We start from the raw sequence: 18,767 nt of genomic DNA, 5'->3' as shown, positions 1-18,767 counted from the left end.
TGAGTGACCTTGGACTAGTCACGATTCTCAAAGAACTCTCTCAGCCCCACCTACCTCACAGGGTATCTGATGTGGGGAGAGGAAGGAAAGGCAATTTTAAGCTGGTCAGACTCCTTGGGGTAGTGAAAAGCAGAGTCTAAAAACCAACCGATTCCCCACTAGGCTTGTTCTGATTTTGGAGCCCTTCCTCCCCCCACCCCACCCCAGCACTTCCATCTGATTTCACACAAGCTGCCGCAGGGCTGCAACTTGCCTCGCCTCTTTCCCGTGGAAAGCAGAAACCAGTTTTCAGAGGAATCTTGCTTGCCACAGGAAAGAGGTGGGGCAAGTTGCAGCCCAGTGGCAGCTTGTGCAAAATCTGATGGAAGCGTCAGGGGGGAAAGAGCTCTGACACCGGAACAACCCTAGTGAGAAATCAATCCAATTCTTTTTCTTCTTCTTCTGAAATTGAAACCCAATCAACATGTTCATTTTTAAAGTCACTTTACCAAAATAAGAAGTTAACCTTGTTAGTTTTACTTAGTGAATGTGCTTTGAATGTGCACTTAGAGTTTGCATATAGAAGATTTGAGAACAATAGCACTATTAGGGGCAACCCTTGCCTTTGGTGACTCTCTCTGGCATGGTTAATATCAGGTCTCATGATATTACTTCAGAGTATACTTATCACATAAAAACTATTGTGAAAATTATTAGACAAGGATAGAAGAGATCCATTTAAAAAACCTTAAATGTTCAATAGAGTGAAAACAGTGGTAACTTTAATACAGTGATGGAGACAACTGACGCACATCCTCTCCAGTGTTAATTATTAGAGCAGCTTTACTCAAAAGACACCATGAAGGTATAATGTTTAGTTCCTAATTGAATGTAGCCGTGTGCAGGACTTCATTGAACATCTGTGAAGCTGCCTGGGTTTTTTTATAATTCTTCTGGAGATTATGAGTACAGGAAACATCACTACAGTTCTATTTTGTCTGTGTCTCACTGGCAGAATGAGTGTTTGATAAGAACATACGGTAAGGCATGTTAGATCAGGCCAGTGGCCCATTCAGTCCAACACTGTCACACAGTGGCCAAAAAAACCAGGTGCCATTAGGAGGTCCATCAGTGAGGCCACTGATTTGTAGGCATGTTTCTCTGCTGCATAAATGGAAAGCGGGGGCTTTCACTGATGGGTGAAAAATCCACTTCAATTTTTGCACAACATCTGCATTCACCTTCTCACTATGAGAGACTTTTTTTTAATGTTGTCACAGGGTGACAACACAGGGTGTCATGCAGGGATAGCTCCTACAAAGTTGGAAGTCTCGTACCTTATGCCACTCCTGTTCTAGTAGAATGCAGACATCCTTTTAAGTTTTTCTTCATATAAATCAAGTGGCTGGCTATTCTCTGAATATAAGATTGTAGATGGCATGACTACAGTCAGTGTCTAAAGTTAGACAATATTGCTAGAGATGGTCAGGTAATATGGTTTTACTGACCACTACAACTAATCTCTGCAGAACAAGTCAATCATTGGAGTCACAACACAGATTATGAATTTATAACCAGTGTTAGGCAATCGAAAATGTAACTTTGAAAAAATAATTTTGCTGAAAACAGAGGCTGTTACATGTACAATGAAAAATACATTTAGGCCAAGCATGTCTGTAATTTGCTCATCTCCATTTTGGTCATATGTCACTCATCTACTTTATTCGAAGAATCAAAACAGAGGGAATGAGACTGTCCTCTATTTACAAATTCTGAGCTATACCTAGGCAAGAAAACCGGGAACTGTGACAATATTTTCCAGTCTATTGGTTCGGATACGTTTTTGATAAGCAGCATCTGGATTTTTGGATGCTTATTGAATTTGAACTGCCAAATCTATTTAAGTTCAGCTAAACCTCTCTGACATACTGCGAAGGAAGAAATAATTCTTATGCTTAAAAATAAGATAATGAGAGCTTTCTGAAAAATGCATTTTCTCACTTTTCATTTAATGAGTTGCTGTAAAATTGCAGGTGGACAATATGTCAATCATGTTCCCAAAAAGACTCTGATGTTTTTGAGCCATATAATCCAATACGAAGTATATACATCTTTTGATATAATTCACATTGAAAGTAAGAAGCATCAGGAATGCAGATTCGGTAGGTTATGTGCTGATGATACGTTTTAAAAACCCATATTCTTCAGTAGCACAACCACCTTTCTGAAGCAACACATTCATAGGTCGGACAGAGCTATGTTATCTGTCTGGCTGAGCTGCTGTGCTATCACAGCAGAACTGCTCAGATTTCCTCCCCCCCCCCCCCCCCAATTTAGTTTATACTTCCTTCAGGAAACTCAGTGCAACTCTTTAGCTTTTCCACAATAATTTGGGTTGGTTTAGGCAAGGAGCTAGTTGTTTGCGCAGGTAAGCCCAGCAAGTTTTTGTAGCTGAGCAAGGCTCTCAGCTTGGGTTTCTCAAAGCAAGATCCAGCAAACCAACTGTTACAGTGCACTCTGAAACATAATAGCACTCTTCTAAGCCCATTGACTTCAGTCAGAGCAGGTGTGGTGTAGTGGTTAGAATGTTGGGCTAGGATCTGGGCAAACCAGGTTCAAATTCTCATTCTACCATGGAGGCTTGCTAAGTGATTTTGAGTCAGTCATGCATTCTGAGCCTAACCTACCTCAGAGAACAGTTGTGAAGATAAAATGGAGAATAATGATGTAAACCAATTTGGGTCATCATTGGGTACAAAGTAGTGATATAAATGAAATAAATAATACATAAGTATATAAATGATGTGACTGTTTTGGATTGCACTGTTAGCATTTAATGACAGAAGTTCTAAGCAATCCAGAAGGATTTCAAGAATTCAAAATCAAATTTTGATTCCTAATTGAAAATTTTAACTGAATGTGCATAAACATTGCTTTCAGACTTTTGAATGACATTGCTGTTGCATGTAGTTTGAGTAGTTTCAGAACCTTTTGCTGTACTTGCTACTTACAAGAAAACATCTTAGGTGCTTAAATGCATGTCAACAACCAATATGCTGTTAAAGAGTGGTAAACTGTAAACCTACTACAGAGTTTCTAAGAAAGGCAAAATATTATAGACTAGGAATAAGGCCTGTTGTGGGAATAAATACAACAGGCTCTAGAAAGAGGATCTAAACAAGTGCTCTAGCCTTAGTATCAGCTTGCTGTGGTGTAATACTACAATGATGCTAAAGATCAGCATTCCTTTTGTCTGCAGTGTGTTGTTGCCAGTTTCTCATGCCATATTTGGCTTTGCAGCTTTTAGCATCAGCATGTGCTTGTGGTATGATGTCTTTTTTGGCCAGGCATGGTCATCTTATGGTATGCACCTCAAGGCGGCCGTTTTCTGTAGAGAAAGTGATCAGCTTTCCATCTCCTCCTCACTTCCTGCAGCCTTTACCTGGGAAAAGTACAGTCTTTCTCCACAGTGGGGACCAAAACAGGAGGGAGGAGATGTCAGCAGGGTATAATGACACAGATTCCACCATTTTCTTGAGGAAACTGATCTCTGTCATCTGGATAGCAGTTGTAATTCTGAGAGATCTCCAGCTCTCACCTGGAGATTGGCTAGTTTGGAGGGTGGTTTCTATGGCATTGTACCTGTCTGTGGTCCCACCCTTCCTCGAACCCCACCCTCTCCGGGCTCCGCCCCTCAAATCTCCAGGAATTTCCCAACTTAGTTAACAAACGTATCTCCTTTGCTGAGAGCTGTTATTGGCCCAGAAATAAACAAATAAGGGAGCTGCTGCTAGGGTTGCCCATCCCCATTTGGGGGCAGGGGATCCCCTAGTTTGAAGGTCCTCCTCCCTCTTCACAGTTATGAGAAAGCTGGGGAGGGGTTAAATGTCTGCTGGGCTCTCCGTTATATCCTATTGAGACTGGAAAATTGATACATGGGTATCTGGGGCTCGGGGGGGGGTGCTATTTGTTTGAGTTAGAGACACCAAATTTTCAGCATTGCATCTGGCACCTCTCCTCAAAACACCTCCCAAGTATCAAAAAGATTGAATCAGAAGGTCTAGTTCTATGAGCCCCAAAAGAAAGTGCCCCTATCCTCCATTATTTTCAATAAAAGGAGCACAGTCCCTTTAAATGTGATGGCCATGAGTTCAATCATGGTTGCCACACCTTTGCTCCTGGCTCCTCACCCAAAGCCTCCTGGCTGCACCCCAAAGTCCCCAGATATTTCCTGTCTCAGACCTGGCAACTTTAGCTGCTGTTGAACAGTAGCAAGCAGCCAGACCTAGTTAAGCTATGCCAGTCAGGTCGCATCGAGTCACTTGATGGTGCTGCCAGGCCTAGGGTAGCCAACCTCCAGGTGGAGCCTGAAGATCTCCTGGGATCACAACTGAACTCCAGACAGCAGATCTCTCTCCCCATCCTGGAGAAAATAACTGCTTTGGAGGGTGGACATTATGGCATTATATTCAGCTGAGGCCTCTCCCCTCCCCTCTCCCCTCCTCAAACTCTGGCTTCCATAGACTCCACCACAAAATCTCCAGAAATTTCCCAACCTGGAGCTGGCAAGCCTAGTCAGGACTGGCTCCAATGAGTTTTCCCTCCTTCCCCTGCCTTTTGCTGACAGTATGAAGCTTGGAATACTTTAGTTTCTTTGCAACAGCCACTGAGGGAAAACAGAGGACCCGGCAGGATGAGCCAATGGGCCGTGAAGACAGCTTCCCCAGTGGCTAAATCCTCATCTGTCCTGGGGCTGGAGGGATTGAGTGACACTTGGCTCAGCCAAAGAGATGGTAGGTGAGTTGTCACCAGTACAGCTTGGCTTTTATATCTATATAGGTTTATCCAGTATGTACAGTTCTTCAGCTACATTGATGTAATGACCAAAAGAACACACAATAAATGTCAGGATTTGAACCAGACAGTTAAGCTTTGACTCACTGTTTCCCTTGAAAAGTCTGCAAGACCTGAGCTTCCTTGATTACTATGGATTTTCAAAGGCAAAACAACAGGTAGAGAAGTACCTCATGTAACAGCATATAAATTGAGGTCTGAAAGCCATTTTTTTAAAATTGTAACTTCTGTATGCTTTGGTCATTTCCTAATCTATTTTGACAAAACTTTCACTGCATTCAGCATATAAATTTTACCTTCCAAAAGACAATCACATTGTAGGCCCCAACAAAATTCTGTGAACCAATTTTAAAAAGAACCCCCCCCCCACACACACACAAATATTAAGCTAAAGGAAGATGGAAAGTATTCCTTTATTTTCCTGGCATTCATCTTACAGGTGAGGAATCTCATCAGCTGTTAGATGCCAGAGTAAAGCTGATTTCCCAGATGCAGTGTAATGCACCAAGCGTGTATAAGAACAGACTGGATGAAAGCATGCTTTGTGCAGGAAATCTTCAGAGAACAAGAGCTGATACTTGTCAGGTCTGTTGCTTTTTCAGTATTTGAACACTAATTTCTCTTTTAAAAAAATGTAAATAGGCTATGCAGAGTAATGTCTGGCAGGGTACTACATATGTATCTGCTGCTTGTATCAGATACATTACAACAACTTCCTTCCTTTCAACATGATGTGAGAGGAATGTCCTTCAAAGCAATAGCAGCTCTTCTGGTGACAGGCAAGCCTATGGGAGAAGTTCAATTGGTGTAAGCCACAGAAACCTGGGAATTTGACAAGGTTTCTCCCAACACATCTTGTTCATGTGATCCATACCTCTCTTCCCCATTTTGTTCTTTGTGTGTTTTCATGATATTACATGAATTCGTTATATTTACCTATTTATTTCTCTTTCCTAGGATATATATATATATACAGAAGGGGAATATATCCCTAATGTACTAAGACTTTAAATGAATAAGAATGGGAAAGCTAGGGGGTTCTGTTCTGCATCTCTGAGCAGCTTGTCCAGGGGAGACAGGTCTTTAGGCTTATAGGAACACACAGAGACAGGTTTTTACGTTTATAGGAATACACCCCAAAGAACTCCCTTAACACATAGGTCTTTTCTACACAAACAGGCCTGCCAAGTATTCTGCTAATAATTAAATAATATTGTGAAATGAGAAAGTGACCAGAAGCAGCTGCCTTCAACTCTTCCCCATGATTAATTTGTAGATGTTATACTATAAACTCTACGCTAACCATGCAATCTTATGCAGTTATTTCAGTCTAAATCCTTAGACATCAATGGACTTACAATGGAGCAACTCTGCATAAGATTGCACTGCAAATCTAGTGCTTTCTTGGCCTTTGTACAAAAGGGCTGGGAAATTATTCATCTGGGTGAAGTGCAATATTTGATGTTGGTTAATAGTTTACTTTGGAATTATTTACCTTATTTCTTAATAGGGAGATTCAGGTGGTTCTTTAACATGTATTAAAATGGCTCTTATTATATCTATGGAATTGTGAGCTGAGGAGACCAATGTGGATTAAAAAACAAACCAGGAGTTTATACCCGTGTGACAAGATTTCTCAATTGGATTAGGACAAAAATTCAACAAGAGCCTATTTCTCATGATTAAGAAATATCTTCTGGAACTGAGAAAGGTAAAACTAAAACATTGATCCATAATGAACAATTGTTAATATTTTACTAATATTTTACTAATATTTTACTAATATGTACTAATATTTTACTAATATGTACTAATATTTTACTAATATTTTTATCATTAATATATTTTACTAATATTTTACTAATATTTTTATCATTAATATATTTGGTAAAAAAGATTGTAAGAAATGTGGATTTCGAACTGCACAAATATATCCTGTTCTCTTCAAAATGTAAATCTGAATAGATTTAGGGGTTTGCAGCTGACATAAATTGAGCTGAAAAAATACCTGAAAAATACTTTACCAGTATTTTTTGGGGTATTTTGCTGAACACAGATAGGAGAATCTGATCAGCTTGGAGTATAGCTGAGCCCAAATAAAGCTGAATTTTTCAATTTTTATTTGGGTATATTCAGCTATACCAAATGGTTTAAAACAAGTTGTAAGAGGAGCCAGTCCTCTCAACCCCAAGCCCCAAGGGCCCAATCAAGGCAGCATGTAGCTCACAGCTCCCACCACCCCAGTTGATCCTCTCTTGGCTCCTTGATGCAAAAATTTGGAATTTCTGAAAAATCCCACAACCCAATACCATAACAATACTGGGATCCAAGACTTTTTGAAAATACCAAAAAAAATTGGGCCCAATAGGCCTGAACTGAAAAATATCAGGGATTTTCTGCACACCCCTAAATACATTATCTTATGAGTCCTGGGATTGGGTTTCACCTGTCTATACTATGGTGGGCTGCTAAAAAACCCATATATATTAGTAAAAAAATGCTATATATTAGTATATAAAAATGTACTCCTGATCTAAGTGTAACATGCAGCCCACACTATACCACAATGGTACCTAGCACAGTTGAAAGTTATATGTGGGTATTATGAGTTAAGATCCAGACTAAATTATTGGTTTTTAATTTTTTTATTTGATTGAGACTAAATTATCAGTTTCCACTAGTTCCCCCATTCTTCTGCAGATAACTCTCATATCATTATTTAGTTTCCCTTGTCCACCAGGACCAGTGGCTTTTGGAGATCAGTGGGCTGCAGTGAGAGAGAGGAGGCAAGAAAGTTCCATTCTGCTTCTGGAGAATAATTTGGATCCAACCTAATGGTTCACTCTTGCATGCTCTTTCACTTTAATGCATTCATTCTAATTCACTTACTCACATATTTCCTCTCCTATCAAGAATACCAAATTGTCAAGAATCCACCCCAGATGAGAAGAGTGGGACTTATTATATAATTGTTATATTATTGTATCCTACTATTATTTGTCAGCTGTTTTACTGAATAATCAATGTTAAATCACTACACTTATATGCATAATTCATCTGGCTCACTGAGATATGTAATACTATGGTATCCAATATTTATGGGACTCACTGTGATGTGTAAAATTGTAGTAAAAGATGTATATAATAAAATATACAGTTACAGTGATTAGTCCAAAGTGAGTTATATTGGAAATGAATTCCTAAATATTTATAGTATTTTACTTGTTCCATCTCTTTGCCACCTATTGACCATTTAATTGGTTTCCAATATTTGGAAAATACAACAATTTTAGATTTGTCATAGTTCAAAAGGAGCTTATTGTAGTTAAGGAAAGTGATACAACAGGCAAACAAGTGTTTTAATCCAATTCTGGAACAAGATAGTAAAACTGTATCGTCCACATAATTATAACTGTATAATTAAGTCAGTCAATGTTAACGTTGCAGCTATTCAGCGCTGCTTTTATAGTAGAGGCAATCAGTTTGTCTCAGCTGCGCTAAAAATCTTTAAGGCTAAAGTGATACCACAGCTCTTATATGGGGTCCCAGTTTGGATCACAGCCTTGGACAACAACATTGAAGGTGTCCAATCAAAATTTCTATGGAAAATCCTGGGATTCCCAAAATGCGTACCATATGCAGTTCTATGTTTAGAAACAGGGATGAATCTTGTGGAAACACAAGCATGGCTAATGTTATTTAAATATTGGTTACGGCTACATTTCTACTCTGATTCGGAGAGCCTTATATATCAACTGCTCTCAGAATCCAATATGTCAAATTGGTTAGTATTTATTGAGAGGAAAATTAAGTCTATGGGCATTGATATAGATTCACTTTTTATGCTATCCCTAAAAGATGCATTCTTGAAACTTAAGCTTAGAATCTTGGATATCGAAATGCAAACATTATATAGCCTGGCCAACAAAACTTGCTCCTTGCTGAATTTTGAACTTCCTCTTTCTGTAGGGAAATTAGCGTCAAATTTCTCCTCTCTACAAGCACCACAACAACGGCGTGCTTTCTCGTTAACGAGAAGCAATGCATTACCATCTGCTATTTTATTTGGCAGATTTAACAGGATTGATTACTCTGCCAGACATTGTCTTTATAATCCCAAATGTATCGAAACTATCTCGCATGTATTATTGAATTGTCCCCTTTATGATGATATTCGTCGTACATATTTGAAAGATATTTTAGCAGATATGTTGAGCTGTGCTGATTCTACAGACTTTTATATGACACCTGCTCTGAGTTAACTTTAACGGTTGCCGAATTTCTTCAACAGGCCATGAAAATCCGACAGAGACTGGCTCTGGAATGACCATATCTTATTTGTTTTATTCATTTAATTTTGTTAAACTTGAAATTACATATATTTTACTCATTTTATGTACATTAGCTCCCCTGCATACTCTATTATCCAGGATTTTATATTACTTATAATATTGTTGTTTGTACTGCTGAATCTGTTTTATGCCAATACAGGCTTGTTGAAAAATAATAATAAAATATATACTTTTAAAAATCACCCCAGACTGTTCAGTTATAAAATAATTCAGGAAAAAGAAGGAAGCCAAATATAATTAATGGTGGCTAACCATAATTCTGTGTGCACATTCTCTTCGTAAACAAGGAATAATTATTACTCAACAGAAATATTTCTAGAAAGTGAAACTGTTGGTTTATTTTCAACAAAATTTGTTGTACTTTCAGCAAATCATGGTTTATTTATTTTAGTACAAAGCTGAGCCTGCCAGTCATCTAGTACTAATCTCATTTGCTGTCTTAAATATATAATAAGTTCTGGAAAACATACCCTTACAAATAATTTGCAATATGCATGCAAAAATATTAAAAATCATTATTAAATCTAGATTTAATTTGTTTGTGTTTTGGTGCCATCCTCTATGGTTAGAAAAGCTACATGACTTGCTGATCAAGCTGAAAAACATATACACATTCTACCAACAGATGTCCATGTCCCGATTTATTTTTTCATTAACTGCATTTTTCTTCGCTTGACTTGAAGAATCTCTGCTGCATCTGGGTTGATTCTGACTTGTTGGGATCCTTCTACTTTTGCCTGCTCCTGCCAACAAAATAAATTCTAAGCATTAGCTATTGGATAAGACAGTTACATAACATGCATTAATAAAATTAGTAAAGAAAAATGTCTCATTTGGTATTTTTAATAATAAAACATTAGTTCAGTGTCTCATTTGGCATTTTATATTCTAAAATATTAATTAACTCAACATTAAGGGAAACCCTTTCTGGACACTTCTGACAACCTTGGATGCTATGAAACATACCGTATATGTAACACATGTTCGCTCCTACAGCCCAGATTCCAAATCATAACAATATTATATGGAACATATTCCAGGAGATATCTGTGACCCTGGAACATATACAACTTTATGTACCAATTTTATTTCATTAGTTAATTGACAGCAGGTAAAGGCACAATGGTCTACCTTATTTAAATCTTAGGGTAAATCTTAGTTTAGTCTATAAGCTGCCACTGGACTTTTGTTTTGCTTTTGCTTTGCTATAAAGGCTATTCCACTGGAATCTACATGATCTTAAGTCTTCCCTTTTACATCCTTCAGTAAGTCCTTGAAACCCTTATGAAATATTTTCATTTTAGAATTATAAGTGAAATGATTTTGAAAGCAAAGGTTTAAAATAGTTTCAGTTACTCTTTAGCTTCTCAAAATGTTTGTACTAACTGCAATGGCTGTAAGACAGTCTATAGTATTATGCCAACCAGCCTTGAAATTTTGTGAACTGTGGTCAACTGTATGTTGGACTGAGGCTCCTTTTGTAAAAATAATGCAATTTGGGCATATGAAGCCTTGCTGAAGAAGGTCATTTGACTGAAACTGGTTCTCTTATTGCAATGCTCTCAACGGTGTCTGTTGGGAGGGGGAGGAATTTACAGCACGTTTTCTTGGCTTGCAAGAGTTATGCTTGAGGCTTTGTTTAAAACTGTTAATCTCAGTCCAAAGGATTTATGGACACAAGTCAGATGTGTTTATGTTGATGTTGGTGCTGTTTTGTGTATTGTACTATGATATTGCTGTGTTATAAAATAGATTGAAGACATATTGAAATGTTCAAAAAACTTTATTATATAAGAGTTTGGAGTGCCACACAGTTCTGTAATTGAATATATAGTCTATAGTATTAGGCAATTAAAGTTCCTATATACTATAAACATGTAGAACTCTCAGATCCTCTTAAATGCTTCAGATGCCTTCATCTTCTACAACATTAAGGAAAACGGACACAAAATCACAAAACAAGCTAATATATGAAACATCAGCAAAGTATTTCCATCAGTGCAAACTTTTAGTTTCCCAAAATCCATAGAAATAAAATGAAAGTTTGGCATCCAAAGTATCTATTATTATGCTTTATTCCCTCCTTTCACAAAGGAGTATGAAGTGGTGTACATGATTATCTTTTCCCCATTTTATATTTACAACCATCTGGTGAGGTAGGTTAGTTGATATAAGTGAATAGTTCAAAGTCACCCAGAAAGCTTCAAGGCAGAGTGGCAACCTCACCATGGATCTCTGAGATCCTGTTCTTAACAATTTAACCACATCATCATGTTCAGAAAGTGGAGAAATAATGTTGAGACACTAGCATTTTAAAATATATATCAAAAGACACACCATCAGCAGCTTTGTGAGGATAATTTAATCTACAGTTATGATATAAACTGTGATGATCATATTCATCTTCAATGTTGTTCCAAAGTTTAACAATATCAGATTTAATTAATACTGTGATTTATTAGGCTTGAGTTAGACACTGGAGTTGGAAGCAGTTTGAAAGAATTGCTGCTTGTAATGAATATACTCATCCTACTGTAAACAAATCTTGTAGGTTTCTGTATTTGGCTTCCAGATAATGCTTGTTCTATGAACAGAACAAACAGGAAACTGTTTCGAAGTCTAGATAATAAAACCTTTGTTTATTATTTCATATTTCTTAAACAGAATAAGCAGTGCAGTGCAGTGCATTACACATAATGGCTTGGATCCGACGAAGAAGAAGAACTGCAGATTTATATCCCACCCTTCTCTCTGAATCAGAGACTCAGAGCGGCTTACAAACTCCTTTATCTTCTCCCCCCACAACAGATACCCTGTGAGGTGGGTGGGGCTGAGAGGGCTCTCACAGCAGCTGCCCATTCAAGGACAACCTCTGCCAGAGCTATGGCTAACCCAAGACCATTCCAGCAGGTGCAAGTGGAGAAGTGGGGAATCAAACCCGGTTCTCCCAGGTCCACGCACTTAACCTCTACACCAAACTGGCACTTAACCACTACACCAAACATTTATATTGGAGTGGGGGTGATTTTTTCAATTCACCTCCTCTACAAAAGCCATCAGATTCCCTCCCCAAGCTATATCTGAGGTCCTCTGACCTCCAGGAGTTATATGTGAGGAAATGTTGTGGTCTACAATTGGAAGAAAGGGGAAGTCACAATCTATGAAAATTTTAAGTGGGATCCAAACCAGTGTGATTTACATTCTTAAAGTAGAACAGTAAGTTTATAACTATATATATATTTCAATCCTGTCCACATTTCTATTTGATTGCTAAATGGAGAACAAAATATGAAACACACACCCATGATTGAATATCTGGGAATTTTGTATCTCTAAATTTGCACATCAAGTACTGATAACAAGTGTTTCCCATTCACTTACAGTCTCTGGATCACATTGATTCAACATTCCTTGAGGGTGATGTTCCTGAGCATATGCAAGTTCAGCAGCCCTTCTGGCCATTTCTACTTTGTGAGAACCTGGAGGAGTCCAGCCAATGCCTTTGATCCAGTTTAGATCAGATTTGTACTTAATCTGCAAAACAGATTCATGAACATGTATTTTGCATTTTGTTTCTATACTTAGATTAGTGAATTGTTTTTAATTCCTGGATATTTTGTGGTGGAGTTTACGAAAGCCAGAGTTTGGGGAGGAAAGAAGCCTCAACTGAATATAAATACCATAGAGTCCACCCTCCAAAGCAATTATTTTCTCCAGGGGGATACAGATTTGATGTCTAGAGTTCAGTTGTGATACCAGGAGATCTTTTAGGCTCCACCTGGAGGTTAGCTACCCTAGGTCTGGCAGCACCTTCTGGATGACTTGATGCCACCTGACTGTCATGACTTAGCTAGGCCTGGCTGCTTGCTACTGTTCAGCAGCAGCCCCTCTATGACAGCCAGTGTGGCACAGCAGTTAGCACTTCAGTGCAGGATTTGCCAGATGCAAGTTCTTGCTGTGGAAGCTGACTGGGTGACTTCACACCAGTCACAGATTTTCAGCTCAGTGTTCCCTCTAAGCTGAGTTATCATGAGCTAGCTCACAGATTTTTAGCCTCCAGCTCACACATTTTTGTCTTAGCTCAGGAAAAATAGCCCCAGAGCACAATAATTTATGCAGTAGCTCACAACTTTTATGCCAGTAGCTCACAAAGTAGAATTTTTGCTCACAAGACTTTGCAGCTCAGAGGGAACATTGTTTCAGCCTAACCTACCTCCCAGGGTTGTTGTGCAGATCAAAAGGGGGATAGGAGAATGATGTAAGCTGCTATGGTCCCCACTGCAGAGAAAGACTGTACTTTTTCCAGGTAAAGGCTGCAGGGAGGGTGGAGGAGATGGAAAGCTGAAGTCAGAGGGGCAGATAAAGGTAGGTTGATGGTGGGAAGGAGATAGGGTTGCGAACTCCAGGATGGGAAATTCCTGAAGATTTGAGGGGTGGAGCCTGGAAAGGGTGGGACTTCAGACAGGTACATTGCCATAGACTCCACCCTCTAAACCAGCCATTTTCTCCTGGGGAACTATTGTTGCCAATCTCCAGGTGAGGGCTGGACATCTTTCAGAATTACAACTGCTCTCCAGATGGCACAGATCACTTCCCCTGGAGAAATTGGCGGTTTTGCAGGAGGACTCTGTGTCATTATACCCTGATGAAGTTGCTTCTCTCCTGCTTTGGTCCCCACTATAGAGAAAGACTGTACTTTTCCTAGGGAGAGGCTGCAGGAAGGGGGGAGGAAATGGAAAGCTGATCAGTTTCCCTACAGAAGACAGCCACCTTGAGGCACATGCTCTATGGTATACCATAACACAACCATGCAAGACCAAAGAAACCGAATCGCACCACAAGCACATGCTGATGCTAAATGCTGCAAGACTGAATATGAAAGGAAAAGTCAGCAACAATGCACTGCAGACAGAACGAATGCTTAGCTTCAGCATCTATGTGACCACTGCCATACTATGACAAGTCAAGAAGCTCAGGGACAGATGGGAAGCCAACGGTAAGGTGGGAAGCAACAGCAGTGGCAAAAGACTTGGCATCTGTATGCCTCTCTGTCTCTCTCCCTCCTCCAGTCCTTCACCTGGAAAGTGGAGATGCTTCAGGGATTCTTTCTTCCTCCCTTCCCTGCAACCCCCATAATTATTCCTCCTTATTTCCATTCTGGGCTTGTTCCAGGACTTTGAGCTACCACAGACATGGAGACAAACACACTGGGGGAGGAATCTGTTTCAGCTGTGGGGTAGATGAGAAGACAGCAAGGGTAGGGGTGAGTGAATGTCAAGGGTTGAGGGTGGATGGGAAGACAGCAAGGGGGTAGGGGATGAGTGAATGTCATGGATAGTGGAGCCAAGGGTGTAGGGGTAGTTGAGAGGAAGAAGTGGTGGGGGATCGGTGGTAGTTGGAGGATGTGGGGTGGGAAGACACCCAGAGTGGGGGAGCACTTGCCCAAAGCCTTTTTCTAGAGCATGTTGTATTTTTTCCCCAAAATGGGCCTTATTCCTAGTTTACAATAATTAGAACTATTTCCCGCTTATCTGGGCAAACTCCTCCGCATGCACCTGCTGATGTGACCTTGAATCAGTCATAAGTTCTCGCACAATTGTTCCTCTCTAGAGCAGCTTATGTTAGAGCTCTCTCAGCTCCACCTATCTCACAGTGTGTCTGTTGTGGAAAGGGGAAGGGAAAGGAGATTGCAAGCTGCTCTGAGACTCCTTTGGGTAGTGAAGGGTGGGTATAAATCGAATTTCTTCTTCTTCTTCCCTTTATAATTAATCACCTACTTAGATACCCTCCAGTACTGCTTCTTTTATTCCATCCAACTAGTTACACTAGTTGGCATTTCTGATTTAAGGGTCTAGTTATTTATTGCGCCTTTGGATATTCTGACTTTTTAAAAAAAATCATAAAAAATATTTTGACTTTCTAACTGAAAGGAAGGAAGGAAGTTCTATATTATTCTCCATAAATAGTAAAAATAAAAAAATAGTAAAATAGTAAAAACTTTAAGTTAAATATTTAAAAATCATATTGCATATGATTCATATTATTTATGAAGTATTTAAATGATAATGGACATTTTTATTTAAATCCTTGAATTAAATGGGCCTCTTTTTCTCAGTGATTTAAAACAGTGATTAAACTGTGGATTATCAACATTTTGAAGACTAAGCCTGAATATTTTTGTACACTGGCAGCCAGAGGGATTGAAGCCCCCTGCACCACCCTAAGTAAGGGAAGGGGAAAGTGGAGCATATCCTGCAATGCTAACTCCTGGTTCAGACCTCCCCTCCTGTGTGGTCAGCAAGCCTGAGAGTGGTTGGACAGGAAAAGCCGACTCTAGGGCTATTACTCCCTCAAGAGCCATGAAGGTGGCAGTAGCCAGCCAGAACCTTTTCCCTTGTCCACCCACCCCCCAAGCTCGGGTCTGCAAAGGCAGCAGACAGGTGAATCTGTGCTGGAGCTTGTTTCTAAACCTATAACAGTGGCATCCTAAGCAGAGTTCAGTCCTTTCTAAGTACACTGATTTCAATAGACTTAAAAGTGTGCATCTATGCTTAGGGTTGCATAGCAAGTTATTTATTAAATATACGTACATCACTCTGGAGTTTGTAGGCCTTTTTGGCATGCTTCAGATTCAGTTGCTCTGGGTCACAGATATACTGATGCAGGTGCTGCCTGTAGTTGACATCACTTATCAACTGCTGACTTTTCTTTGCATGGATAAATCCTGGCTGATCGATTTGACTCTTGAAATGCACTCTGTTTCTGATAAAATCCCTCTTGTACTGGTTGTCGCTCTGGAGGTGACCCATCTTGAGGAAATGTCTCATTTTGGGGTCATCATTCACATTGCGAAATCCAATCTGTTGTCCTCGATTCCTCTGAAAGGTCTCTTTGTATCTGAACTGTTAAGATGAAGTAATTAAAGAAGGTGGACACACAAATGCACACCCAAACACAGTTTATCACATAATTCCTTGTTTTCATTGTTTATGCAAAGGTTGTGTGGGATATTGCTGGATCAGAACTCTCGTTGTGTGTATACCGGGCAGAGATTTTGTTGAGATGATTCTCAGTTAGAATAGTTAGAAAATAAATTTTCATATTCATCTCTGTACTTCCATGGAAATGCAAAATAAACCCATCTCTATTACTAACAGTACCTGAAAAATGACTTGCACTTGGTTCAGACATCACACAATATTATGGTTTAATAACTCAACTATTGTTAATGTGTCCTAAGGCCTTCTCCCCACCCCTTTTAGCATCATACAGGGAGTACACAACCTGTACTATGTTCCTCAAACAAAGCCTAAATGCCAGGAGCTAGTTGTGACAATTATGCTCTTTTTAAAGCACAGTCAAACATACATAACATACGCAGTTCCCTATGGGGAAGGCAAAAAACCCAATGAATATTAGCCCATCAGAAACCACTGATAAAAATCCTTACTGATATTGTTAACCAGCAACCCTCTGTGGACATAGCAAAATGAAATTAAATTAGAAAACAACAGAAATTAAATTAGAAAACAAGTATGAGGACAATTTTTTGCTGACTGGCTCTGACTGCCCAGCACATCCACAGCCCCTTCCTTTTAAACATGAACTACGGATCAAATTGGAATCTACAGCCCTCAGGTCCACTGACCCCACCCTCCTCCAGTCATGTGGTTAACTTGGGGGAGGCTGTAGAAAGCAGCCCAAAAGTCACCTGGCTGAGAAACAATGGTGGGCATAGTTGCCCAAGAGTCACCCAGGCACAAATGGTGCTCCAGATTAAAGTTGACAGCTAGACTTCTTGTGTTTTTATGCATTACTTTTTCTTAAACTTTTAGGGGGGACGGCATGGATAACATACTGTTAACACAGAAAATTGTATTTTCAGTAATTTATACAATGTTCCTAAGATTGAAATGTGGAAAATTAATGTGTCTTACATCACTAGCAATTTCTCTGGAAGCCTTGGCAGTCTGGAAAGGGATGGCATCCAATCTAAAATCATAAGCAGCCGCCCGTGTCTGCTCCCAAGACATTTTATAGAGTTTCTGCATAAAAAAGAGGAGAGGCAAAAGGAAAAGTAGATTGCAACATTTTTGTGGCTACATTAATAAATGTTCTTAATGAAGTCATTCATTTCTGGATTGGTCAGTAAGACCACTAAGATCTAAAACTGTCCTACCACCCCTAACTTACAAAATACATTGCATTTGCAATTTCCAAATTCTACTAGAGATTCTGATAAATTCTTCCCTTCCAGAATAATAATCCCATAATGATGGTAGCAGTAACTTCCACTATTTCAAATACAACCACATGGAAGAGATTACACAGAGAGAGAGAGACACACACATGATCACACATGATATCTTTGAGTTTATTTGTAGAACTCAAAGGAGAAGAATTAGGAATTATGATTATTGTGGAGAGGAAAATCACAAGAGCAATGTTATTGGGCTGAAAATGCTGTCTTCCCATCCCAGCTGCGGCATAAACCCAAGGTAGCTTTATATCTAGCAACCTCTAGCAAGTCCTAGTCATTTCCTCTCTCTCTTTTTCTTTTTTAATCTGCCAAAGCCTTTTGCCTCGCTGCTGAGGATTGTACTGTAACATGGGTCCTTTGATTTAAAACCCCATGAATCATTTTACTTTATCACAGTTTGCACAGTTTTTGCACTCATCCTCACACATTACATTCATTTGATTTATGGCTATCTTTCCAGCTTTACAAATAGCAATGTGGGTTTTTTATGAGCTGTAAGGTCAGTCTTTCTCAACAGCTTTGTGTGTGTGGCATCTGATCCAATTGTATATCTACCAAAAACAGTTTCATTTTTAATGAGAGGCCCCCAACTCCTCCATCTCCCCATGCTCTCACTGGCTGTTTCAGTTCAGATGCATGCTGATACATTTGAATGTTTTGAGAAGAAACGGCACATATCAGACTTACAACTGTGACATTCATCTGTGTATGGCAATAGAGTTCTAACTGCATGAGCATCAGATCTCACTTATTCTTTTCTTCTACCATGAGAGAAAAGGTTTGTCAATGTATAATGCATAATGCACTTCTGCATCTACCTCTTTAAAAGGCAGGAATCTTCCTATGTCACCTTTTTCCATGTTGGATTCCAGCAATAAACTAAATGCAGCATCAAGGATATACAAGGCATTATTTGTTCATCAAAACAAATATGCATGCAATTATTTACCCCTACCAATCTAATATAGGTCACAGAATTATTATTTACAAAATTAGATGAGATTTCCTACATGGATATCAGAAATATCCTTACATATATCCAACATACTTTGATCCACAGCTGACTGAATCATATTTATGCAAATAATCTAATTCTGTTTATTTTTCAGAATAAGCTACGAACAGTAAGAGAAACCATCACTTACGTCACTGATATGAAGTGCATTGAGGCGTGCCCGTATGAAATCGGGATGGTCAGGGGGAAGAGTATATCTGTGTCTAGATTCCAAGTTTCTAGCTCGGTATAGCCGCTGTGAAACCAAATCATTTTAAATGAACTTCTTGTCAATGTACTTTCACAATGCTATAGTGATAACACAACT

General features: G+C 39.2%; 2 protein-coding genes across 3 annotated transcripts in view; one reads left to right on the top strand and one right to left on the bottom strand.

Moving 5' to 3' along the window:
- HABP2 (hyaluronan binding protein 2) overlaps positions 1-9,367 on the top strand; it is a 40,891-nt gene extending 31,524 nt beyond the window's left edge. The window contains 4 exon segments of the mRNA XM_060242671.1: positions 5,278-5,418; positions 6,344-6,371; positions 6,374-6,544; positions 9,125-9,367. Coding sequence (XP_060098654.1) covers positions 5,278-5,418; positions 6,344-6,371; positions 6,374-6,519 — 315 coding nt within the window. The 3' untranslated portion in view covers positions 6,520-6,544; positions 9,125-9,367.
- Positions 9,368-9,811: 444 nt separating this feature from the next.
- The window catches only part of NRAP (nebulin related anchoring protein), an 84,019-nt gene continuing 75,063 nt past the window's right edge, over positions 9,812-18,767 (bottom strand). For both annotated transcript variants that reach the window (XM_060241610.1, XM_060241611.1), the window contains exons 38-42: positions 18,591-18,695; positions 17,123-17,230; positions 15,776-16,087; positions 12,567-12,719; positions 9,812-9,928 (exon numbers count right to left, since the gene is read on the bottom strand). In XM_060241610.1, coding sequence (XP_060097593.1) covers positions 9,827-9,928; positions 12,567-12,719; positions 15,776-16,087; positions 17,123-17,230; positions 18,591-18,695 — 780 coding nt within the window. In that variant the 3' untranslated portion in view covers positions 9,812-9,826. The remainder of the gene's footprint in view (positions 9,929-12,566; positions 12,720-15,775; positions 16,088-17,122; positions 17,231-18,590; positions 18,696-18,767) is intronic.

Source organism: Heteronotia binoei, chromosome 6 (genome assembly GCF_032191835.1).
Source record: "Heteronotia binoei isolate CCM8104 ecotype False Entrance Well chromosome 6, APGP_CSIRO_Hbin_v1, whole genome shotgun sequence".
In the NCBI taxonomy this organism is placed as follows: domain Eukaryota; kingdom Metazoa; phylum Chordata; class Lepidosauria; order Squamata; family Gekkonidae; genus Heteronotia; species Heteronotia binoei.
The sequence above is the reverse complement of the archived record's forward strand: the minus strand, read 5'-3'. Positions and strand labels throughout refer to the sequence as shown.